We start from the raw sequence: 19,905 nt of genomic DNA on the forward strand, positions 1-19,905 counted from the left end.
GGGATATTTAGGGCACACACCTTGAACTGAGAGAGCAGCTCGTCAGTAGCACTAGATCCCTGGTCACTCTCACGAGTCTCTGCCAAGCGCAGGATCTCATCAATGTCCATTTCCTGCCAAACAAACAGCCATGTTTTACTAACAAGCCACATTTCCCCATTCATTTGTGCAGGAAAGCATGCTTCTGCCAACAATGCAAAGGGTTGAATTTGAAAAATTAAACGGTGAGAAGAGTCATTAAGTTAAGTAATGACAGGAACCTGTGGCTCTGACTCCTCTCCTTCTGCCTCCTTGAAAAGTTCCTCAGCACCGAACTTCAGGATGGCAGTGAGCTCCTCTTTATTGAAAGGGTTCGAGCTAAAAGAAAATCCAAATCATGCCAATTAAACCACAAGAAAAGTAAAATACAGCTATTTTCGAGGGGTTAAAAGTACATAATGACCCTAAAGATGAACCATCTCAGCACAAAAATCTGCCTCTCACTTTGTATTTCCTGAGGTGTTGTTGTCCAGCACAGTGCGCCCAGTGGTGTCCATTCTCTGAATGACCAGATGGTCCAGAACCATCTTCTTCTTGGCCCTCTCAATGATGTCCTCCTCCACAGTTCCCTTGGTCACCAATCGATAAATATTCACCTACATAAACAAAAAATATTTAAAAGCTTGAGACTTTAGCAATAAATGGTCAACAATATGTAGATTTTCCCGACTTTTCACGACATGTGAAAGGAATATGGCTCGTCTGGACAGCTATAGCCAGGAGCAGATGTTGTGTGTTTGGAGAGCATGGAGCTTACCTGCTTCTTCTGTCCAATCCTATGAGCCCTGGCCTGAGCCTGCAGGTCATTCTGAGGGTTCCAGTCTGAGTCGAAGATGACCACGGTGTCGGCAGAGGCCAGATTAATGCCCAGGCCTCCAGCCCGCGTGGACAGCAGGAAGCAGAAGTCCTGTTTGATAGGACAGACAATATGTCCATGAGCTGAGCTCAAACCCAACTGCACAAGAGCCAAAGAATCTGAGCTGGGGCATGAAGGGATTTGGCACGTGTTTGCATTAGGTATTCTGGTACACGTCGTTGATGTTTGCACTTGACATCCTGGTGTTTTAATGTGGTTATGCTTTTAATACTTCTAGGCATGCAGCAGTAGGCATCTGTGATCTGAAATGGGCTGATGTCCATGTACCCGTCAGGTCACCTACACGTAAAAATACTTCAAAAATACTTAATGATATTCAGGGTATTTGTAGATGGACTGCAAGATAACACTGTGAGATAGTGTAGAACTCCCCCAAGGGCAAATGTGCTATCAGAGTGCCTTTCTAGTTTGCTTTTATTTTTATCAGAAGTAAACATTCCAGTTATTCACTTTCACGGTAATTACACAAATGAATGCAACACTTATCTAAAGACCGGGCAGAACAGAGAGGTTAAGGTTGCATGGCTTTTAGAGCTGCGAGAGGACAGAAGGGTACTTTTCCCACGTTGCACGAAAAAACATTCCTCAAGACATGGCCAGGCCAAGTCAAATGCCCTCTGACGCAGATGTGGGGGTGGGGTGGGGTGGGGGTGGGGGTCCAAATCATAGAGCAATTACCCAGAGTAGTCACATAGAAAACAAACAAATAAACAGGCAAATAAGTAAACAAAGCGTGACGAATGGGAAGTGCACATACCTCCGAGCCCTCGGCGTTAAAGTGGTCCAGTGCTTGCTTGCGAAGCTCACCCTTTATGGAGCCGTCCAGACGCTGTGAAGACGAGGGAGCAAAAACAAACGCTGTCAGACATCTGGCTCCTCGCCCTCCGAGAGCTCCCCCACAGCTATGCCTCAATCATACAACAGCTACCCTGCTCTCTATCACAGGGTCCCCAGGATTCTTCAAGGCGGCAGCACAACTTTCATATTGTGCATGTTTTGAAGCAGGATGGAGAAGGTCCGCCAAAATCCAGAGGCAAATCAGCACAGAGACGCGAGTGGCGGTGCCCAGCCAGAACCTGCAGAGGACCGTCGAGTCCCGATCGAAAAATAGCTGGCAGATAAAAATAACCGTGGGCGCGAGGAGATGGGTCCGCTTTGGCAAGCGTGTTAACTGCTGTCCTGACACTTGATTCCGTTATCACCTGAGTCTAGTGCAATCACACACACATACACACACACTCATACACACACTCCCTGACACTCCCAGGGTATGCATTATGCCCTCAAGCCTCATTTAGTTTAGCATGACTAAAACATTGGAGCTGTAATAGATCTTGCCCTTACACAGATATAAGATGACGAAAAGGTAGAATAATGCAAATATGTTTACAACAATGGGCTCTCATACAGGACCCATGCCTATCTACATCACATCATACACATCAACCTCTATCTACACAGTGCACACATGATTGGATGTCTGCAAGTATGAGTCAGTCTGTTCATCACTTCACTGCCTTTTCACAAAATGCAATTATATTACGCCACTGTGCAATAACACCCAAATTCTTGAACATGGAGAAGAGCAGTGGATGAGGTTGCAAAATCTGGAGTGGGTTTCAGGTAACTACTACATTGGCTGACTGTGTTGCATAACCATGGCCACTAGCCAGTAAATAGAGCTTCCTAGAATAGACATAGGCTTGCTAGTATGGAAAGCGACTGCCCTCTCTCTTGTGGTCAGAGTGCCCCCCTGGGGTCATACCTGGAATTGGTAGTGCTTGTAGGACAGATAGTCAGCAAGGATGTCCAGCATGCGGACCATCTGGGAGAAGATGAGCACGCGGTTGCCCCTCTCTCGGAGCCGTGTGAGCAGCTTGTCCAGCAGCACCAGCTTCCCACTGCCCCGCACCAGGCTCTGCAACACAACCATCACAAACAAAACAACAATTATAAAATACCTTTATACCACTCATCACCAACAGAGTATCTTTACCAACATTTAACACAGAACACATTTATACAAGCTTCACATGCACACACACAGTGTTATTACCAATGGATTTTCTTTCGTTCAAAACTAATTATTGGTATAATTTGCTTAGTTGTTCAAAAAACTCCTGTAGCTGATTCATGTTCATAGGCCAGGCAGGGCCTTTGTGACCGTTGTAAAAAGCATTTGTGATCTTTGCACTGCACAAAAAACAGCTATTCCACTGTCATGGTTCCTTAACCTTGCAGAGGATGCAGTTCCTCACTTCACTTCTCTGTACCTTCAAATGCTCATGTGACTCCTCCTCGACGTCGTCAGGATGCTTGATGAGGAACCCATGATTACAGCACTTCTTCAGTTCCATGACGATGTTCAGGAAGCCAGAGGAGCTGCCTCTGTTGCCTTTAGAGAGGGCCCTGAAGTTCCTAGTAAGAATCCACCTGGGAGGAGGAAAAGGCAGATATAAACAAAGCACTTCAGAAAATGCTGTAGAAGAATTAGTCCTCACAGTATCATTAAGCAATAAGCCCCACAAAGCCATAGGTTACACTGATTTCAGAACAGCTAAGGGGCGTTGTTAGGCACAACGCTAGCAGTGCCTAAAACCCCCCCTTAGCTGTTCTGAAATCAGTGTAACCTACAGACTCGAGTGGCTTATTGCTTTTCTAAAACGGTTACTATATCTGACAAGATTTCGTAAAATAAAGGCACAGCAATGAGAAATGTAACGATTTATTCATAGATAATAATTCTTCTGCAAATATATATTTCCACTATCTGAATGGTTACCAAACAACGTCGAAACGCAGCTACTTTAACTTGTTGTATCAAGTTATGGTAGCACAGTAATATAGAACGAAATGCGGTCAAGGTCTATGTTTGTGCTGGATTTTACAACGGCATTGACTATCCTAGAATATACAACAACCATATCTCATATCTAGCTTAATTGTTCCATACCCACATAAACAAATACAAAGGCTGACAAGTAGCAACAGAGAAGGGAATAAAAAAACTGTCAACTGATAGCTGACAAAAAGCACATGGACAAACATGGGCTAGAGTAATACCATTCATAGACAGGTGCACAGACAGTCAAGTCACACATCAATTCACACACACACTCACACACACACACAGACAGACACACAAACACACACAGAGAGAGAGAGAGAGAGAGAGAGAGATTGAGACAGACAGATGGGATACTCCAGTGGAATGACTCACTTATAGTACTGCTTCTGTTGGGCAGACATGTCGACCCGGAGGATTTGCTCCACCTTGGCGGGGAGGGATTTCTCCACATCCTTCTTGACACGCCTGAGCAGGAAGGGCTCCAGGACTTTGTGCAGGCTCTGGTAGCCGTTGTCTCTCCCTTTCCCGTGCTCATCCTCGAAATCCTCCCAGGACTCAAACCTACCAGAGGGGGAAAGACCCGAGGGATTACCACACATCACTGCACACCTAGGATTAAAATCCCCAGAGGGTTAAGCGCTCAATGACACTCTTTTAACAAATCACCCTACCCTCAGACCATTCTCAGGATACCACGCAAGGTTCTTGTTGTTATTCTCTTATTCTAGTCTAGCCACTATATTACCGTCTGAGCAACTTTGAAGTTACAGCGTCCTCCATGTTTATTTGCACCTCTGGTAAATTTGAGAGGTAAAAAGAGGTATAAAAACAATAATTTGGCCATTAATCAAAATGAAAACAATGAGGAAAAATCCAGCCAAATTTAATCTGGGGGCAAAATAATGCATTGTAAAGAAACAAATATTTGTATTTCTTGAGAAGAAATAAAATAGAAAACCAGTGAAGTGATTTGACGAGAATACACAAGAAAGGACCTTGGAATATGAGAGATCCTGTAAAGAAGAATGGTCTCAAATCCCTTGCTTTGTATTCTCCAACATTAAGGCAGGTCCAAGGAGAAGACTAAGCGCTGTTTTATTGGCAAAGAGAGGTTTTGCAATGTATCAAATTCAGGAGTGGCAATAATTGTGGGACATGTGTTTTTGTAATCTTTTGTTTTGGGTTATTTTCTCAGAATAATTTTACTTCCTGTCAAGGGCGCTTTGTAACTCTTTGTCTTCATTGTGTGACTAAGATAAATTCCCACAAGATGATGCTGATGATGATGATGATGAGGGGACACATGTTATCTATTAATACATAACTAAGATGTGTATGTATTGGTGCTCATTTTCATTTCACTGAGATACTAGTCTGGCTGCTCACAATGCGTTTACGTTTCCCTCAGTCACCAGGGTAGAGGGCCAATCAGCGACAAGAGAGGATGATGTTAGTTTGGAAACTGAAAGTGGCTGAGGTAGAGTGTAGTAGCAACGCCTGCAAACATAAAAACATTGCAGTCGGAAGAAGGTGTAAATTTATACAGCAAAGGTAAATACATTGTTTCCTGACTGCTGATGAGGTTTACTTTCAATTTGTAAAGGTTAGGTGAAGTAGTAAGTAACGTTAGGAATGCCTGATCAATGTGACTGATTAGGCTGGACCAATGATTTTATAGTTAACGCAAAGTCTACACCCATTATGATGTTAGGGTTGGAAACATTTCCCAATTGTGAGTACCCAGACTCTCTTCACAAAGTGAAACAAAGTAGTGAGTTTGAAAACCAGGGTAGGAAGAGAGGCACTCTGGTCTCTATGGCTCTCTCCAGGCTCAATCTGCTGCTTAAGAAGCAGGCTAGACAGAGAGAGATAGAAGTGTGCTGCACTACGTACTTGTCTGGCATGAGGAAGTGCAGCAGGGACCACAGCTCTTTAAGGGAGTTCTGGAGCGGAGTGCCCGTGATGAGCAGCCGGTGGTTTGAGCGGAAGTCGATCAACGTTTTGTAGAGCAGTGAGTCGTCGTTCTTCAGACGGTGGGCCTCATCCACGCCCAGGAAGGCCCAGTTGATGTTCCCCAAAATGCTCTGCACATGCGAATGAAGCAAAACCAAGACATGACATGAGCTGTGAGCATAAGATTAAGTATTCAAGTTCTCTTGTGACTACGTCTAGACAGTTGTTTGAGAACATTTGTCATTTGTCAAATGTTTGAGAACATTCAAAACATATCGAGTAATCTCCACATTCTATATATATATACTCAGCCACTTACCTTGTCTTTCAGTAGAATTTCATATGTTGTCAAAAGTGCATTAAACTTGATTCTTTTTGTTTGCTGGTGAATCCACTCATAGTCACGGATCTACAAAAATATGAGTCACAATGAGCTCTGGTTGCACATGAAAACCTAAAAGAAAACAGGTAGACATTTCCTACTCAGATAACAGGGCCCTTCACCATGTTGCGAACCATACCGATTTCCTGCTCATGACGTCACCCAGGTACACCACCACGTTCATGTCTGGGGCCCACGTGTCGAACTCCCTCTGCCAGGAAGTGAGCGTGGACAGGGGCACCACCAGGAGGAAGGGCCCGTAGAGCTGATGCTGGTGGAACAGGTATGACAGGAAGGAGATGGTCTGTATGGTCTTCCCCAGGCCCATCTCGTCTGCTAATATAACACTGTTACACCTTCAAGGACACAGTGGGCAGAGAGGGGAGAAGAGGAAGGGAGCACACAGCGGCGCTGTTAATACCTCCAGAGGTTATTGTTGTTATAATCTACATGTTTTAAGGGACATTAAAAGGCATATGCAGCTTGACATGCATTTATCTTCATGTGAAGCACTCAAACGTCATGAAGTGTCAGACAGACACTCAGGTGGTTAAGAAGCTTGTGGTATAAAGCTGTTCCATTTCACAATAAAAAAAACTGCACTGTAAATTCTGAGATGTGTGTTCTGGTACCTGCACCAGGAGTGCGCCAGCCAGTTCACACCATCCAGCTGGTAGTCCCTCAGCTCCAGGGTCTCACTGCCAATGTAAGAAGGCTGCTTCTTTAGTGGCACAAAACGAGGCCTCTGCTTCAATACCTAGAAATGAGACGGGAGGAAAAAATGACTTGATGTTTGACTGACAGTAGAAACATAATGGGTAGCAATGGATTACATGTGATCTGGATTACGTAATCAGATTACAAAAATCTGACTATAATCAGCCCAGATTACAAATAAAAGTGTAATCAGATTATAGTTACATTGTTGGGGATTACTTAATTACATTTTATCACGCAAACAATGCAACTTTTTTATGATAGCCTAACTAATGTTTTAATTTGACAAGCAGCCCATTAGTTTGTCCACTAGATGTCACTAACATCCATTTGCCTGTCTAGCTTCTTGACAAGAAAAAGGTTCAAATCGAAACCCAAGATGGAGGAGCCGTCGGTGGAGGAACCGATAGACCCGTTCCAGTTGGGAAAAAAGCGTTCAGTACTGGCAATATCGGCAAGTTACTACTCCCAGGGCCCTATTAACCTACCTTGCAGTCTTTGGAGGGGATGGTTTTGCAGCTGTTCCTGCTGATGAAGCTGTCGATGCAGTGCTGGAACTTCTTGCCCACCAGGGCTCCATCCTCCCAGCTGCACTCAGAGTAAGGTAGACCCATCCACTTGCACAGGTACTCTGGTTCGTTGGACGTGGTCTTGTGCGCTGGTATACAATTGAGAGAGCAGACATTATATGATGTTATGTTATAATTCATGTATTATATACATTCATGTATCATTTTAAATCAGTGATGTTTATGACAGAGTATAATGGATTGTGCATGCTGTATGTCAAAATAGACTTACAGGGAAAGTCTGAAGGTCCTTGTGTTTTCCCTGTTTTGACAGCTGTTCAGGGAAGAAAAAAACAAAGCTATTTCAACAACAACAACATCCCAACACACAACTCAAAGTGTAGAGATATATCAAAGGAAAGCATAACGGCATGCTATGATCGCTCTTACCAATCACTCTCTCCACAAAATGGAACTGCTTGTTTAGGTCTGTGGTGAGCTCTTGCTGACAGTTGTAGTACTCCAAATCTTCTGGAGAAGCTTTTTTCAACCTAAATGAAAGATCAGTCTATTAGCACTTATCTTGAAGCAATACCAAATAGAGACAACTAAAGGAAACATTGATCTGTAACAGTAATAACCGTTCAGTTCAAATTCAGATAGTCTTTGTTCATATTAACAACTGATGTGTAAATGAAATTATCTGACACCTTCACGGTCAGACAAGTAAAACTATTCAATTTTAGAATATTTATTTTAAAGTTCCTTACCAATACTGGAGCTCATCATTCTTCTTCTTGAAGTTCTCAAGCTTCTTCAGGCCCTTGACCTTCTGCTGGGTGAGGGTGTCCACACTCTCCCAGGTATTATGAATGTAGGACCAGCCTTTCCACTTGATCAGGAACTGTGTCTCCCCCTCATCTTTCTCTGGGTCAAAGTCTGCCCCCGGGTCCCCATTCTCCTCTACAGCATACAGAGTTGTGGACGCCCCAGTGGCTAAACACACAGAAGATCTTCATTAGGGTTTATTTTTGTTTATAACAACCATTAACATAGGTAAGACTCCATAAAACAATGTTTATTGGTTTAATTTTGTCCATGCAAGTAATGAAACATAAATTTGAGAATATGACACTGATTGAAGGGTTGAACTAAAGGATAAATATTTAGTATAAACTCTGTATTCTCAGTACTCTTATTTAGCATAAACCATTCATTACCATTGATAAAGAGCACCTATGACACATACAGTTAGAAAAGTTTATGGTTGAGTAAGGGACGCTGACTTACCTCCTTTCTTCCCTGTTCTAGTGTCCATGACCTTCTCGATGGTCTCACTGTCGTCATCCTGCTGCTCCTCGGCCCCCTCCCCTGCCATCTCGATCAGGTCATCTGAGTCGGTCTCAAAATCATTTTGGTCTTCCTTATAACTGAGGGTACAGAAGGCAGATGTCCCAAAGTGATAAGACTGTAACTGCCCTAAAATGGACCCATCACCACCACCCTCACCCCACTAGAGCAGATCAACGTTCAACGTACTCCAAACTTCAAAAAATATATATATATATTTTGAAAAACAGGTTTTGTCATTTTCAGGCTAAAGACTAGACAGAAAACAATTAGATAAGTAATGTGTACTTCTTGTGTGCCTGCACTCCCATCTTCTACATCTACACACGAAGCGCTACTTCATTTGGGAACACATCAGATCAGGTCACTACCATATGTGCGGTCTAGAGAAACCACAGTAAGGACTGTACCTGACTTTAGTAGCTGCCCTCCTGCGGGTCTGTCTCTTTGGGGTGTCCTCCTCATCGTCCTCATCATCATCGTCATCATCCTCATCATCATCATCGTCGTCATCATCTGAGGTTTCTTGCTTCCTTTGCTTGCGTCCCTTTTGAGTCTGCTGTTTCTTAGCTGAGCTGGGTTTGGTTTGAGGTCTGAGTGACAGGTGAAGCGCACATACACAGACACACACACACACACACACACACACACACACACACACACAAGCATGTACCAACTGGACCGTGCGCACATTCACGCCATCTAGCTGTGCTACCTTGCTCTACCAATGTGTAGCGAACGGTCATGTGCCGATGGCCTTAGGACAGCTTCCAGCTTCCTTTATTTTACATGATCATGCCAAACATAGGAATTTTAATCAATTTACGACTTGAACAGTCAGAATTTTAGTAACCAATCATTCATCTCAAATATTGGATGTTAGAGCATACAATAGGAAACACCACACAATATTTGAAAATGGCAAAATGTTAGAGGCAGGGGTTAGAGTGGGAATTTGGAGGTTTCCGATCAATTCAAGTTGGCTGATTTGTGCCATTTTTGTCTTATTTTCATTTTCCACTCCTTCCCTTCCCAATTTGACCCCTTTGCTTAAAGCAGGTAAATCCACACACTTTGGCGATTTCCTAATATCAATCCAATACCAAAATGATCAGGCTTTGAGATTGAATAGGGGAAACACCAGGACAGCCACAACCATATTGACCACACAAGCTCATGGCAGGAGCTGTCTGAAGGCCACACTTCGCTACACCTCTTACCTTCGGGCAGGAAGTCGTCTGGATCTAACTTTATTCTCTTCCTGCTCACTTTCTGTACTGCTGGCCTCCTCCTCATCCTCATCATCATCATAATCTTCATCATCCACATCATCATCATCATCAGAATTTCTTTCAACACAGAGATACCACAGGTTCACCTTCTGGAGGGTCTATAATGGCTCAACCTTCTGCCCCATAAAATGACTAGAGTGAGTAGAAGTGTCTTGTCTCATCCACAAAGAGCTGTTGTGACTGTGACTTATTTTGACAGAGCAGGAACATTTCACACCTCCCACTGATGACATGACACATGACATGACATTGTGTTGTGATTGGACAGCTCAATTTTGCTACTGCTCGGCTAAAACAGAACCCTACGTCCACACCAGCCTTTTGTGGATAAACTCAAACACCCTGGCCTCAACAAAAAGGATCAGAGATAGACTTCACTCAGAAAGGTTAACTTGTCTCTCAGTGATCGCTATCAATTCCATAGAGAAGTTAAATAGTGGTTCAACCATACAGGCTGCATCACTGCTGATAAGAACTACAGAAAGCTAAACAAAGTTTTCTTTTGACTATTCTGGTCATTAAACATAATAAAGAGGAATTGATGGATAGACAGTTAAAGGAACACTTTCCCCTTTTAGATATAGGCTAACTGGTGTGTATCCCACTTCCAGTGAATTATGCTAAGCTAGGCCGACGGTGGCAGACTGGGCTATTGCACTCACAGTGAAGAGAAGTGTATGGATTATCTTATCTAACTCTGGGGTAGACGGCAAATACGTTAATTTACCCAAAACATTAGCGTGTTAATTTAAGAATCTTTCATTTGAACTTGGTAGCTGTAATTAACCATGGCTACACATGAAGTGTGATTAACAATGCAAATCATATAATCTATTTATTATATCTTAACTATAACTATTGTTTGAACATGCTGACGTTAAAAGACACATAATTATAAAGATGTCATTACATGGAGATCTTACATTTAATCCACTAGAATCAGTTTACTGAATTCTATTATCTTACTTACCAAATTAGACTAGATAATATTGACATTTTATGTAGATTAAATATGTTTGATACCATTATATTACATTATATCCCAAAATAATATTGGGATACCAAGTGAACATGGCAGTTCATCTAAACAAATAACCGTGTGATCTTAAGTATCACAACACCCAGTCAACAATTCACTTACTTTTTCTTTTTCTGTTGAGGTCCTTTTCTTTTAACACCTTCACTTTCTGAATCACTGCTACCCTGAAAATTAATAATAATAACCAAATAAGTTCCCCAGAGAGCCTGAGGATTTATGTTGTGATGTATGACCAGAGTACCACTAGAGTGTGCAAGTGAGTTGAGAAACTGATCAGCTTATTCTACCACCAGGTGGCGCTTCTGTATCAAAAAATACAGTGCAAAATTACCTCATACCATTTTTTTTTTAAATTCTGGTATAAATAATGTCTACTTTGTTCTCTATTGATCAACAGTGCTAAAAAATCTGATTCCCAAAGGAAGCCAGGTTCGAACTATATAATTTATCATCAATCTTTGTGTGTATAATAACCCCTAAATGGCCACAGACAGGGTTGAGTCAGTGTCTAACAGCAGAGATGAATAATACAAAACAAAGGAATAATGACAATAACACCTCACCTCTGCCCCTATGTTCAAACGTGAGGGCTCTTGTCTACTGCGGCTAGATCTCCGGACCCCATACACATCTGGATGCTCCTCCCACATCTAAGGCCATACACAAAGGATATGAGGATCACTTTAAAATCTGATGAACTTCCTATAACCCTATATGTAATTATTTTTAGAAATACACTTGTTTTTTTCTCCTTCTGCTTTTTTTCCTCTCTTGAATTTAAATCAATTTTAATCTCATAGGGCCAACATAATAAAGCATTTCTCACGAGGCTTGATAGAACCCAGAGCCCCCTAGAGCCAATACTAAGGCGACAGGGGCCAGGGAAAAAAAACCCTTTGTAACAGGAAAACACTTATTTTATTAATATCCCTTCATTCATCAGCATGAGAGCTCTGCATTTGTAAGTAATTTAAAGCCATATTGATGGCCGAAACTGCCCCATTCTTTGATAAATATTAAGTAAAGCTCTTACACAATCACCCATTTTCAGAAGGGAGAGGCACAAAAGGCCTTAAACGCCCATGGTGAGGAAGTGAGATTAAAGAGTGGTTTAATGACACACTCACCACTACTTGCCCTTTCTTTCAACCTGGAAAAACTGAACTACCCTTGATACAAATAGATAGAATCATAAACACTACACAACTGGATAAACATAAGATTAAATTAAGGCCCATTAAATGTTGAGGAAAAACAACAGTTTGGCAGAATACCCGACTCATCTTTCATTGTGAGACATCACAGCAGTTCTGCAAAAATGGCCTTACTCCCTTGTCACTACATGGCCGCCAGTTCAAAATGGCTCAGTGACTGATGGGTGACATTTTCATGCTTTCACAGTAACAAAAACAATGATTAGAGGGGGTACTCTCTCTTTCTCTACTGCAGTGGTTGTCAACCTTTCTTGAGTCGTGGCCCTCTAATAATCAGGTGTGTTTGCGACCCCCCACCCATCCCAGCCTCCACCTGCGGGCTCCCTTCTCTTTTTTCTCCCCAGTTTTACTCGAGCTGGAGTGACGCTACCATCACAGTTGTTACGAATACGTAGAACAACATTTTCATGTTTACAGCCATTCCTGACCATTAACAATGCATAGCTAATAATACAACACAACTATGGGAGATTATACGATCATCACATACAATTATAACAGGAAGACTGCAATATTACTATTGCCAATTTGCTGACACTTAGTTAAGACCAGACTGCCACTGTACAGACTGGTGTGATGATGCTGTTCATGAGTGTATATTAGAAATGGTAATGGATATTAAACAAAACAGAGGAAAAGTGATGGTTTAATGTAGATTTTTTTTTTTTTAATCACACAATCTGGTGAACCCCAGAAATTATGTTGCGACCCCCAGGTTGAAAACCACTGCTCTACAGTATACCTTTTTCACATCGGCCAACTTGTCTTTTTTCCGTACAGGCTTGTTTTTGGCCTCCCCTGAGGCATTCTGTGACTTGGACCCGGTGGACTCGCTCCCGGAGGCCGAGTGGCTGTCTGAGTCGGAGGTGCTGTTGGACTCGGAGCGTCGCGAGCGGGCCCGATCGCTGCCACGCTCACTCCGATGCTCACTGCCCTGCTCACTTTCCGACTGGCTGCCTGACTCCGAGGCAGAGTGGTTGGACTCCTCAGAGGCAGAGTTGCTACAACATCAAGAAAAAGGGGTGGATGGGGGGAGGGGAGGGGGGAGGGATGTGTTTACTTCACATTTTCCACAGCTGGTGGACTGGGAGGAGCTCCTCTGTGTTTGACTTAGATTGTCAGTGCCTGCTGTTCAATTAAGTAAAGCACACTTGTCTTAAAACTGTTATTTGGAAAAGAACTACTGTTATCTGGGTGCTACTCTCCATCCACAGCAGGCTTCATTCGTTTCCAAATATGTCTAGATTACATAACTGCTCTCCAGTGATGCAAATGCAGAACAGTATGATCTGCATGATAAGTGACACATGCAAATAACTGAAAACTTCTTCAGCAAGCTTCAAGGGAACTGTGACAGAAGAGTCATTACATAATGATTTATTCACACGGCCACAGGGCCAAGAGTGCAACTGTTTCTGTCAAGGACACACAATCCTCTTAAAGCTTTAAATATACACCACCATCTATATATGCCACCATCACCCGCCGAGAATACGCATACACCATAGCAATACAGGAGCAACTTACGTCACCCGACACCAGAGCACTCTGCCATGACCCAATCGTCTAACTGACCTTTTGGCGAGAGTAACTACTGGTGAGAATGTATCTATGATTAAGTGTAGATATTTTGCTTTTTAGGGTCACACATGCCTCTATGGGCACAAACATAATGTCATTGCATAAATGGACAATATAAAAAAAAATCATGTGGCGGCATTATACATACAATTAGAGTACATCTATGTTGCAAATGCATTGTATGTCAGCATAGGCTTACTTGTTCATTTGAACAGTAAATCTGTTGAATGCATCTGCAGAATGCATTTTCTGTCACACAGACTTTATTTTTCATTACACTTATACTCGATTATAGATGTAATTAATTCTTGGGCAGTCTCATTCCGTTTCACCAGCCTTTATGCTATGGAGAGGACAGGTGATTTACGGGACAGATTCTATTGGTGGTAGGAGAACAAAGGAGAAATGAGAGTGAGCCATATTTAGTCTGGCACTTGTCTCAGCTGTTTGGGGGACGGCACAGCACCTTCACTTCGCCGCAGGGTGAAATACTTCCCATTTTCTTTCGTTTCTCACTCAGCATTACCGTGACTTAAAATAGACCCCTCTTAGGTTACCTTACATGATGAGAAGAATACATCCTCTAGTCATATACACACATATATGTACACATGCGCACACACTCTCTCTCTCTCTCTCTCTCCAACATATCCATTTCCAAAAGTCTCAAATTTAAATCAAACCAACATTTTAATCAACTGCAATAGTATACTTATCATTCATGGGGAAAAGGATACAAATGGTGTTAAATACAATATTTAAAAGTTATTCCTGAATATGTCAAAAACAACCCTTTAGGAAACGCTCTGATTTTTGTGCGATTCACAAAGCAAAAACAATCGTCTGCTGTGCCTGGGTGTCTGGCTGCTGCTGACAAAGCAAGTGGGGAGGGCTGCCTCTCCCCTTCCGTCTTGCTGGCTACAGACAGAGGCGGGACTCAACCCGCTGCTGACTTACTATAGGCCACTGGGTTGCCGTGCAGGGAATGTCCAATGAAAATTCGCTGCAAGCGTCTCTGACCTCTGAATCACTTCCTGCTTTACCTTCCTGTAGTTCTAGGGACTCTATCTGTATTGCACCAAGTCACACAGCCTATGCAGCACAAAGCAAGAGCCATTTTGTGACTCTGTGGTGGACTTTCAGCTTTTTAATGAAGCAAATCACACATCTGACTGAAACTAATAAACCCTGAGAATATGTGGGGGGGATCTGGTAGAAAGCTGATGGCTATTTGAAGTGTTCAACTGGTCCAAAGTTAACATGTGTACATGCCTTAAGCATTTCTGATCCAATTTTGGATGAATGTGCTTATAAAATGGCTGCCACATACTCAGCATAAACACCACATCAGGGGTGGAAACTACAACTAGTAAATGGATGATATCTGCAAATAAGGCATTATTAATAACAAGAGCATGCCGGTATTAAGTAAATAATAAACAGGCAAGCCCTGAACAATTTCAGTTACACAAGAAACAATTTAAATATTAACCCTTACTACATTGAGTGTTCAAAACAAATAGGTGTTCTTAATTGGGCAGCACCAGGCATACAGGATGTTTCAAGTCTACATTAAACAATAGTGCCAATCATGTGACTTATCACTGACAAAGGTGATGATCATGATTAAACTCATCAAATGCACTTTTAGAACTGTGGGAAGACTTCAAAGCAGTGAACATGATACAATTATTATTGTATGTTGTTATTGTATTGTTCAAAAGTAAAATAAATAAAAACAATATTCCTTACAGTTCAAATACCAATGCATCTCACGTCCCAGAATGAATATCCCAATATAATGCATGTATTGTTCTAATACTGATGTCATGTCTTCAGATTTCCAAATTGTTTTCCTAATACAGTCACAGAACCTATTTCGCTCAAGCTGACAGGTGAAAAGTTGTCAACATTCATGTGGTAATATTCCTATCCTATGGCTAGCCACTTATTGTACCAATTTAAGGGTCTAATGCAACTCACGGTCCATAATTTGTGGGTTCCATACAAACACAGCAAAAAGTCTGACTTTGACGACTCAGGAACCAAGTTTGACACGTACAACATCAACATCCCGATATAGCCAAAACACACTGTATATTGGACAACTAGGTATATACAAAGTTATCCGGCATCCTGTTCTAGCCATCAATCACCTGCTGGTGAAGATGCTACATATTACACATCAGATCCAACAGCTCTTGGTTATACAAAGCCTTGCAAAAAAACATTGCATGCTCAGTGGAGTCACTTACAAAAGTGTTATGTTGCCCTGCTTTGAAATTAATATAATGAATAAAGGACTTCGAGAGTCATTTAGCACCTAGACTGACAAGGGGCAGCTATGACTGATCACAAATTGGGATTGAAGTCTTGCAGGTGCCTGTGTAAGACCTTGTATGCTATAGCAGGAGAGTTATTTGGTGTGGTCCATAACAAATGACTAGACCATTTCACATAGCAGATATCTCAATCAGTGGCAATGGAAGCATGTCATCATGTCAGAGGCTGAGGACAGTTCTCAGGTCATCCCAATTCAATCAGGATTATAAATATGTTGATACTATATACATCAACACAACATTAAGATGAACAAAATGTTTAAATGGACACTGAGCAGACATCTGTATGTCCTCAGCATGACTGTATGTAGTGTTGCATTTGCCAGCGGATTAGAATTAATCACACATTACAAAATAAAAGTCCTAGGTTCAGAGCAACGGCCATTTTTGAGTGTTTATTGAGAAGAACACAACATAGTGCAAAGCCTTCTGGGAGGTAAGTGTGGTAAGCACAGAGTGGTTATGTGTACAACTTACCATGTTTCGATTTCCCAAACAAAGTTCCTGCTACAACTGTTTCATCCTTGTGATAAGCTAATGCTAAAAACCCAAGATGTCCATGATTACAGACAAAGATACCTTTGGCACACAAAACTGTAAAACATCACTATAACCTACAAAACAGAGTATTGCACCTGTCAAGTGAAATAACTGAAATAATGACAATGCTAACTTGCAACAAGAATGAATACACTGTGACCATATGCTATATACTGGAGCTATAAAGTGCCATATTGCTCAAAATCATTATTGTGAATATTATGTTCACAGTGTAGCTGAAGTCTGCTCTACATATAATTTCACTACTATTTAAAATGCAACTTAATATGTCTATCTATGCACTAAGAGATCTGATATTCATTCAATTGGCACCTTCTAACTACATAATGGTTAGCAAAAATTAATACTTTTTAAATGACTGGGCTTAATCAATGCATTGCATGTATGCATATCTTGTCAATATTTACATGTTAACCTGTGGAATGCAGCATCAGTGTTCAAAACAAACAAAAGCATGAAAGCAACATAAAAACCCTTTAGTCAGAATTTAATCAAGTCTGTGAATTGGCTTGATAAACTGAAGTTTAAGTTGCACAACATACGTGTTTCAGGTGAAGAATGTGGTAACCAGACCACTACAAAATTATTTAGAGTGTGAAATGTCAAATATGTAAATCATTTCCCATGTATGGCCCCTTTGGGACCTTTAATGATGTTGACTAAGGGCACATGAAGTATGATCAGAATATAAATCAGAAACAGCAATTTACCTTAGATATAAGCACATTAATACACATTAATTCCAGCAATGACAGGTATGGGGCAATTGTTTTGTTACAGACAAAGTAAAACAGCACTGTTTACAAATAATAAAACTTGAGTTCTTGCAATGCATTTAGGCCCAAATTAAGCATATGCCACCAAAAAAAACCACTTCAACATCAGTATTTAAATGTCAACACAGAGGATTTTGAGGGTTAACCATGTGATAAATATGAATAGATTGACGTCATTAATGCTTCAAATGACATATAGTAAATAACGACTATTTTGTAAACCAAAATGTACCATTAAATATTATGTACAGATGTTTTAGAGTATGTTCCCTACGTGGCATTTCTTCAGGTAACACATCCAATGATGCATTGTAACAATTACAGCTATGTATTTCAAGAACACATGTCAATTAAGCATGAAATGTTGTTAAAAAGGGCATTAACGTTGCATGTAAAATGGTGCAATGCAGCACACTAATCAGACAAGGTCATTTTACACTGTCACGAAGGAACAAAAAAAACACTGAACCATGCCACTAGATTATCCAAAACTGAATCGAACACATCCGATTGCTATGCATTTGAGTTCTGATGTCTTACATGGGCCTCAATGGTCAAGTCATAAGTTGTTCAAATGCTGGCAAAATTAGGGTGTGGCTATTTAGCAACCTCAAGGTCAATGATCCCAGGCAAGTAAAAATCCTTGAAATTGCCATTTAAATACATACACAGGTGATCAACCATGCTTGTCAGACTTTACAATCACAACACATGCCAAAAAGGGGTAAAATACATGAGATCGTACCTGGATGCATTGCTTTGGGTTGATCCTTCATCCTCCTGTTTTTTAGACTTATTCTTCATCATCGTTGTTACTTGAAAAGTTTTGGTATGATGATGCTATGTCCAGGTATTTACTGTCAAAAGTTGAAAGAAGGGTGAACTATCACACATGCTCCACCAGCCTGCTTTTGCTAAAAGGACAGCAAAAGCCTCGGCGTTGCGACAGACGTGGGCTGTATTAGCCTACAACCGGACATTTAAAAAATGAAATATAACAATCAAAAACAGAGCATCATGTATCGATAGCTGTATGATACCTGCTCAATACTAATCGATACTGAATAACCATGTGTTGATTCCATTTCAAAGTGATCCATGTACTGGGCCACATACATAAATTCGAACTGCGTCACCACACAAAGGACTGATAAAAGCTGGTTTAAAAAGTGAAACTGTTAAAAAATAAAAAAGATACAAAGTAACCTACCTATTTCCATTCAAAGACACCGGAGGATAAACCATCCACTGTAATAAGTTACATTCGTGCCAGCAAAAATCGACGTTATATTCTTTACGTCTCCGAAATGCAAAAATACACTGTTTAAAATATTTTAGACTATTTTGTAAACGAATTGTACTAATACTGTCCAGACAAGACTTCAGAATAGCGGGGTCGAGACTCTGAGGTAACTAGCGAAGCGCACTAAAAATGGAGGAGCGCCATGGCTGCCAGAGCAAGGCAGGGAAAACAACGACTCGCGCATTCACACTACAGCGCTGGTGTTCTCGACGACATAAACGGAATTTACTCGGAAAATATTAATAACTTCATACAGATCACATGTATATATTTTGTTAAATGTCAAAAAAGCGACACGAAGAGCCAATCAAAGTTAGAGAGCCAGCCAAAAGCCTGCAGACTCTCGACGTGTTCCACTTCCCAAGGCTCATCCGCCATCTAGAGCTCCTTCCCAGCTCTGAAAGCTTAGCCTTTGATTGACGTTCTTTCCATTTACCCAGCACTCAGGTGATATACTAAAGACCCACCCCTTTTTATTTTGAACAAAAAATGTAACTCAAATATTATGTTTCATAAGAAACTATGTAAATATTAAGATAGTTTTAATTGAAGGGATATTCAGCTATTTCCTGAGTCAGATAGTAGGGTTATAGTTAAAGAACTGCAGAGGATATTTTATTTTCTCAGCCAACACTTCCTGTTCAGACAGGAAATGAGACAACAGGAGCCATTTTATGGTGTTAGGGGTGACTTGGACACCATTTTATAAAATCCAATTACATCACATCAAACTCTTGTTCAAGTAATGGTGTGAGAAATAAAAGCAAGAAGGGAAAAAAAAAATGGAAAAAATATATATATAATGGGATTCAATTGGAGTGGTGTGGGCTTTCTTAATATGGTTATGCGTTTTGAATAATATCCAACTAAAGAATAAAACCTGCAGCCTAAAAGTAATTTAAACAGATATTCTTCGCAACACGGTATGTCGAATAAGTGAAAAAGAACCCATTTCCGCTTAAATGCGAAACTGATACAGAAATTCAAATCTAAAAAGAGGGTAGCTAGAGCACCTAACCAGTGAATATCTTAATTTAAGTTTCCGAACTTTAACCTGTGAAAAAAATTAAACGAAATGTAATGTCATTTAATTTGAAATTAAAATTAAATGTAAATTAATTT

The 19,905-nt window shown here is 41.0% G+C and overlaps 1 protein-coding gene across 4 annotated transcripts in view; it reads right to left on the minus strand.

Annotated features, from left to right (window-relative positions):
• Positions 1–19,334, minus strand: part of chd2 (chromodomain helicase DNA binding protein 2) — a 31,438-nt gene extending 12,104 nt beyond the window's left edge. Inside the window, exons 1-25 of one of the 4 annotated variants that reach the window (XM_076262377.1) lie at positions 18,691–19,334; positions 18,226–18,337; positions 12,999–13,221; positions 11,570–11,656; positions 11,109–11,170; positions 9,896–10,024; positions 9,086–9,268; positions 8,616–8,755; positions 8,096–8,321; positions 7,776–7,876; positions 7,618–7,659; positions 7,305–7,474; positions 6,732–6,856; positions 6,239–6,455; positions 6,037–6,126; positions 5,658–5,848; positions 5,151–5,261; positions 4,137–4,325; positions 3,190–3,349; positions 2,682–2,834; positions 1,674–1,745; positions 797–946; positions 484–635; positions 261–357; positions 21–113 (exon numbers count right to left, since the gene is read on the minus strand). In XM_076262377.1, the coding sequence (XP_076118492.1) occupies positions 21–113; positions 261–357; positions 484–635; positions 797–946; positions 1,674–1,745; positions 2,682–2,834; positions 3,190–3,349; positions 4,137–4,325; positions 5,151–5,261; positions 5,658–5,848; positions 6,037–6,126; positions 6,239–6,455; positions 6,732–6,856; positions 7,305–7,474; positions 7,618–7,659; positions 7,776–7,876; positions 8,096–8,321; positions 8,616–8,755; positions 9,086–9,268; positions 9,896–10,024; positions 11,109–11,170; positions 11,570–11,656; positions 12,999–13,221; positions 18,226–18,287 (3,225 nt within the window). In that variant the 5' untranslated portion in view covers positions 18,288–18,337; positions 18,691–19,334. Of the gene's footprint in view, positions 1–20; positions 114–260; positions 358–483; positions 636–796; positions 947–1,673; positions 1,746–2,681; positions 2,835–3,189; positions 3,350–4,136; positions 4,326–5,150; positions 5,262–5,657; positions 5,849–6,036; positions 6,127–6,238; positions 6,456–6,731; positions 6,857–7,304; positions 7,475–7,617; positions 7,660–7,775; positions 7,877–8,095; positions 8,322–8,615; positions 8,756–9,085; positions 9,269–9,895; positions 10,025–11,108; positions 11,171–11,569; positions 11,657–12,962; positions 13,222–18,225; positions 18,338–18,690 lie in introns of all 4 variants that reach the window. The other 3 variants (XM_076262372.1, XM_076262388.1, XM_076262382.1) reach the window with 3 other exon arrangements.
• Between the last annotated feature and the right edge of the window lie 571 nt (positions 19,335–19,905).

Source organism: Alosa pseudoharengus, unplaced genomic scaffold (genome assembly GCF_046254945.1).
Source record: "Alosa pseudoharengus isolate Yale_2024_CS ecotype anadromous, Long Island Sound unplaced genomic scaffold, YU_APseudo_1.1 YU_APseudo_1.1_scf_10, whole genome shotgun sequence".
Taxonomy (NCBI): Eukaryota; Metazoa; Chordata; class Actinopteri; order Clupeiformes; family Clupeidae; genus Alosa; species Alosa pseudoharengus.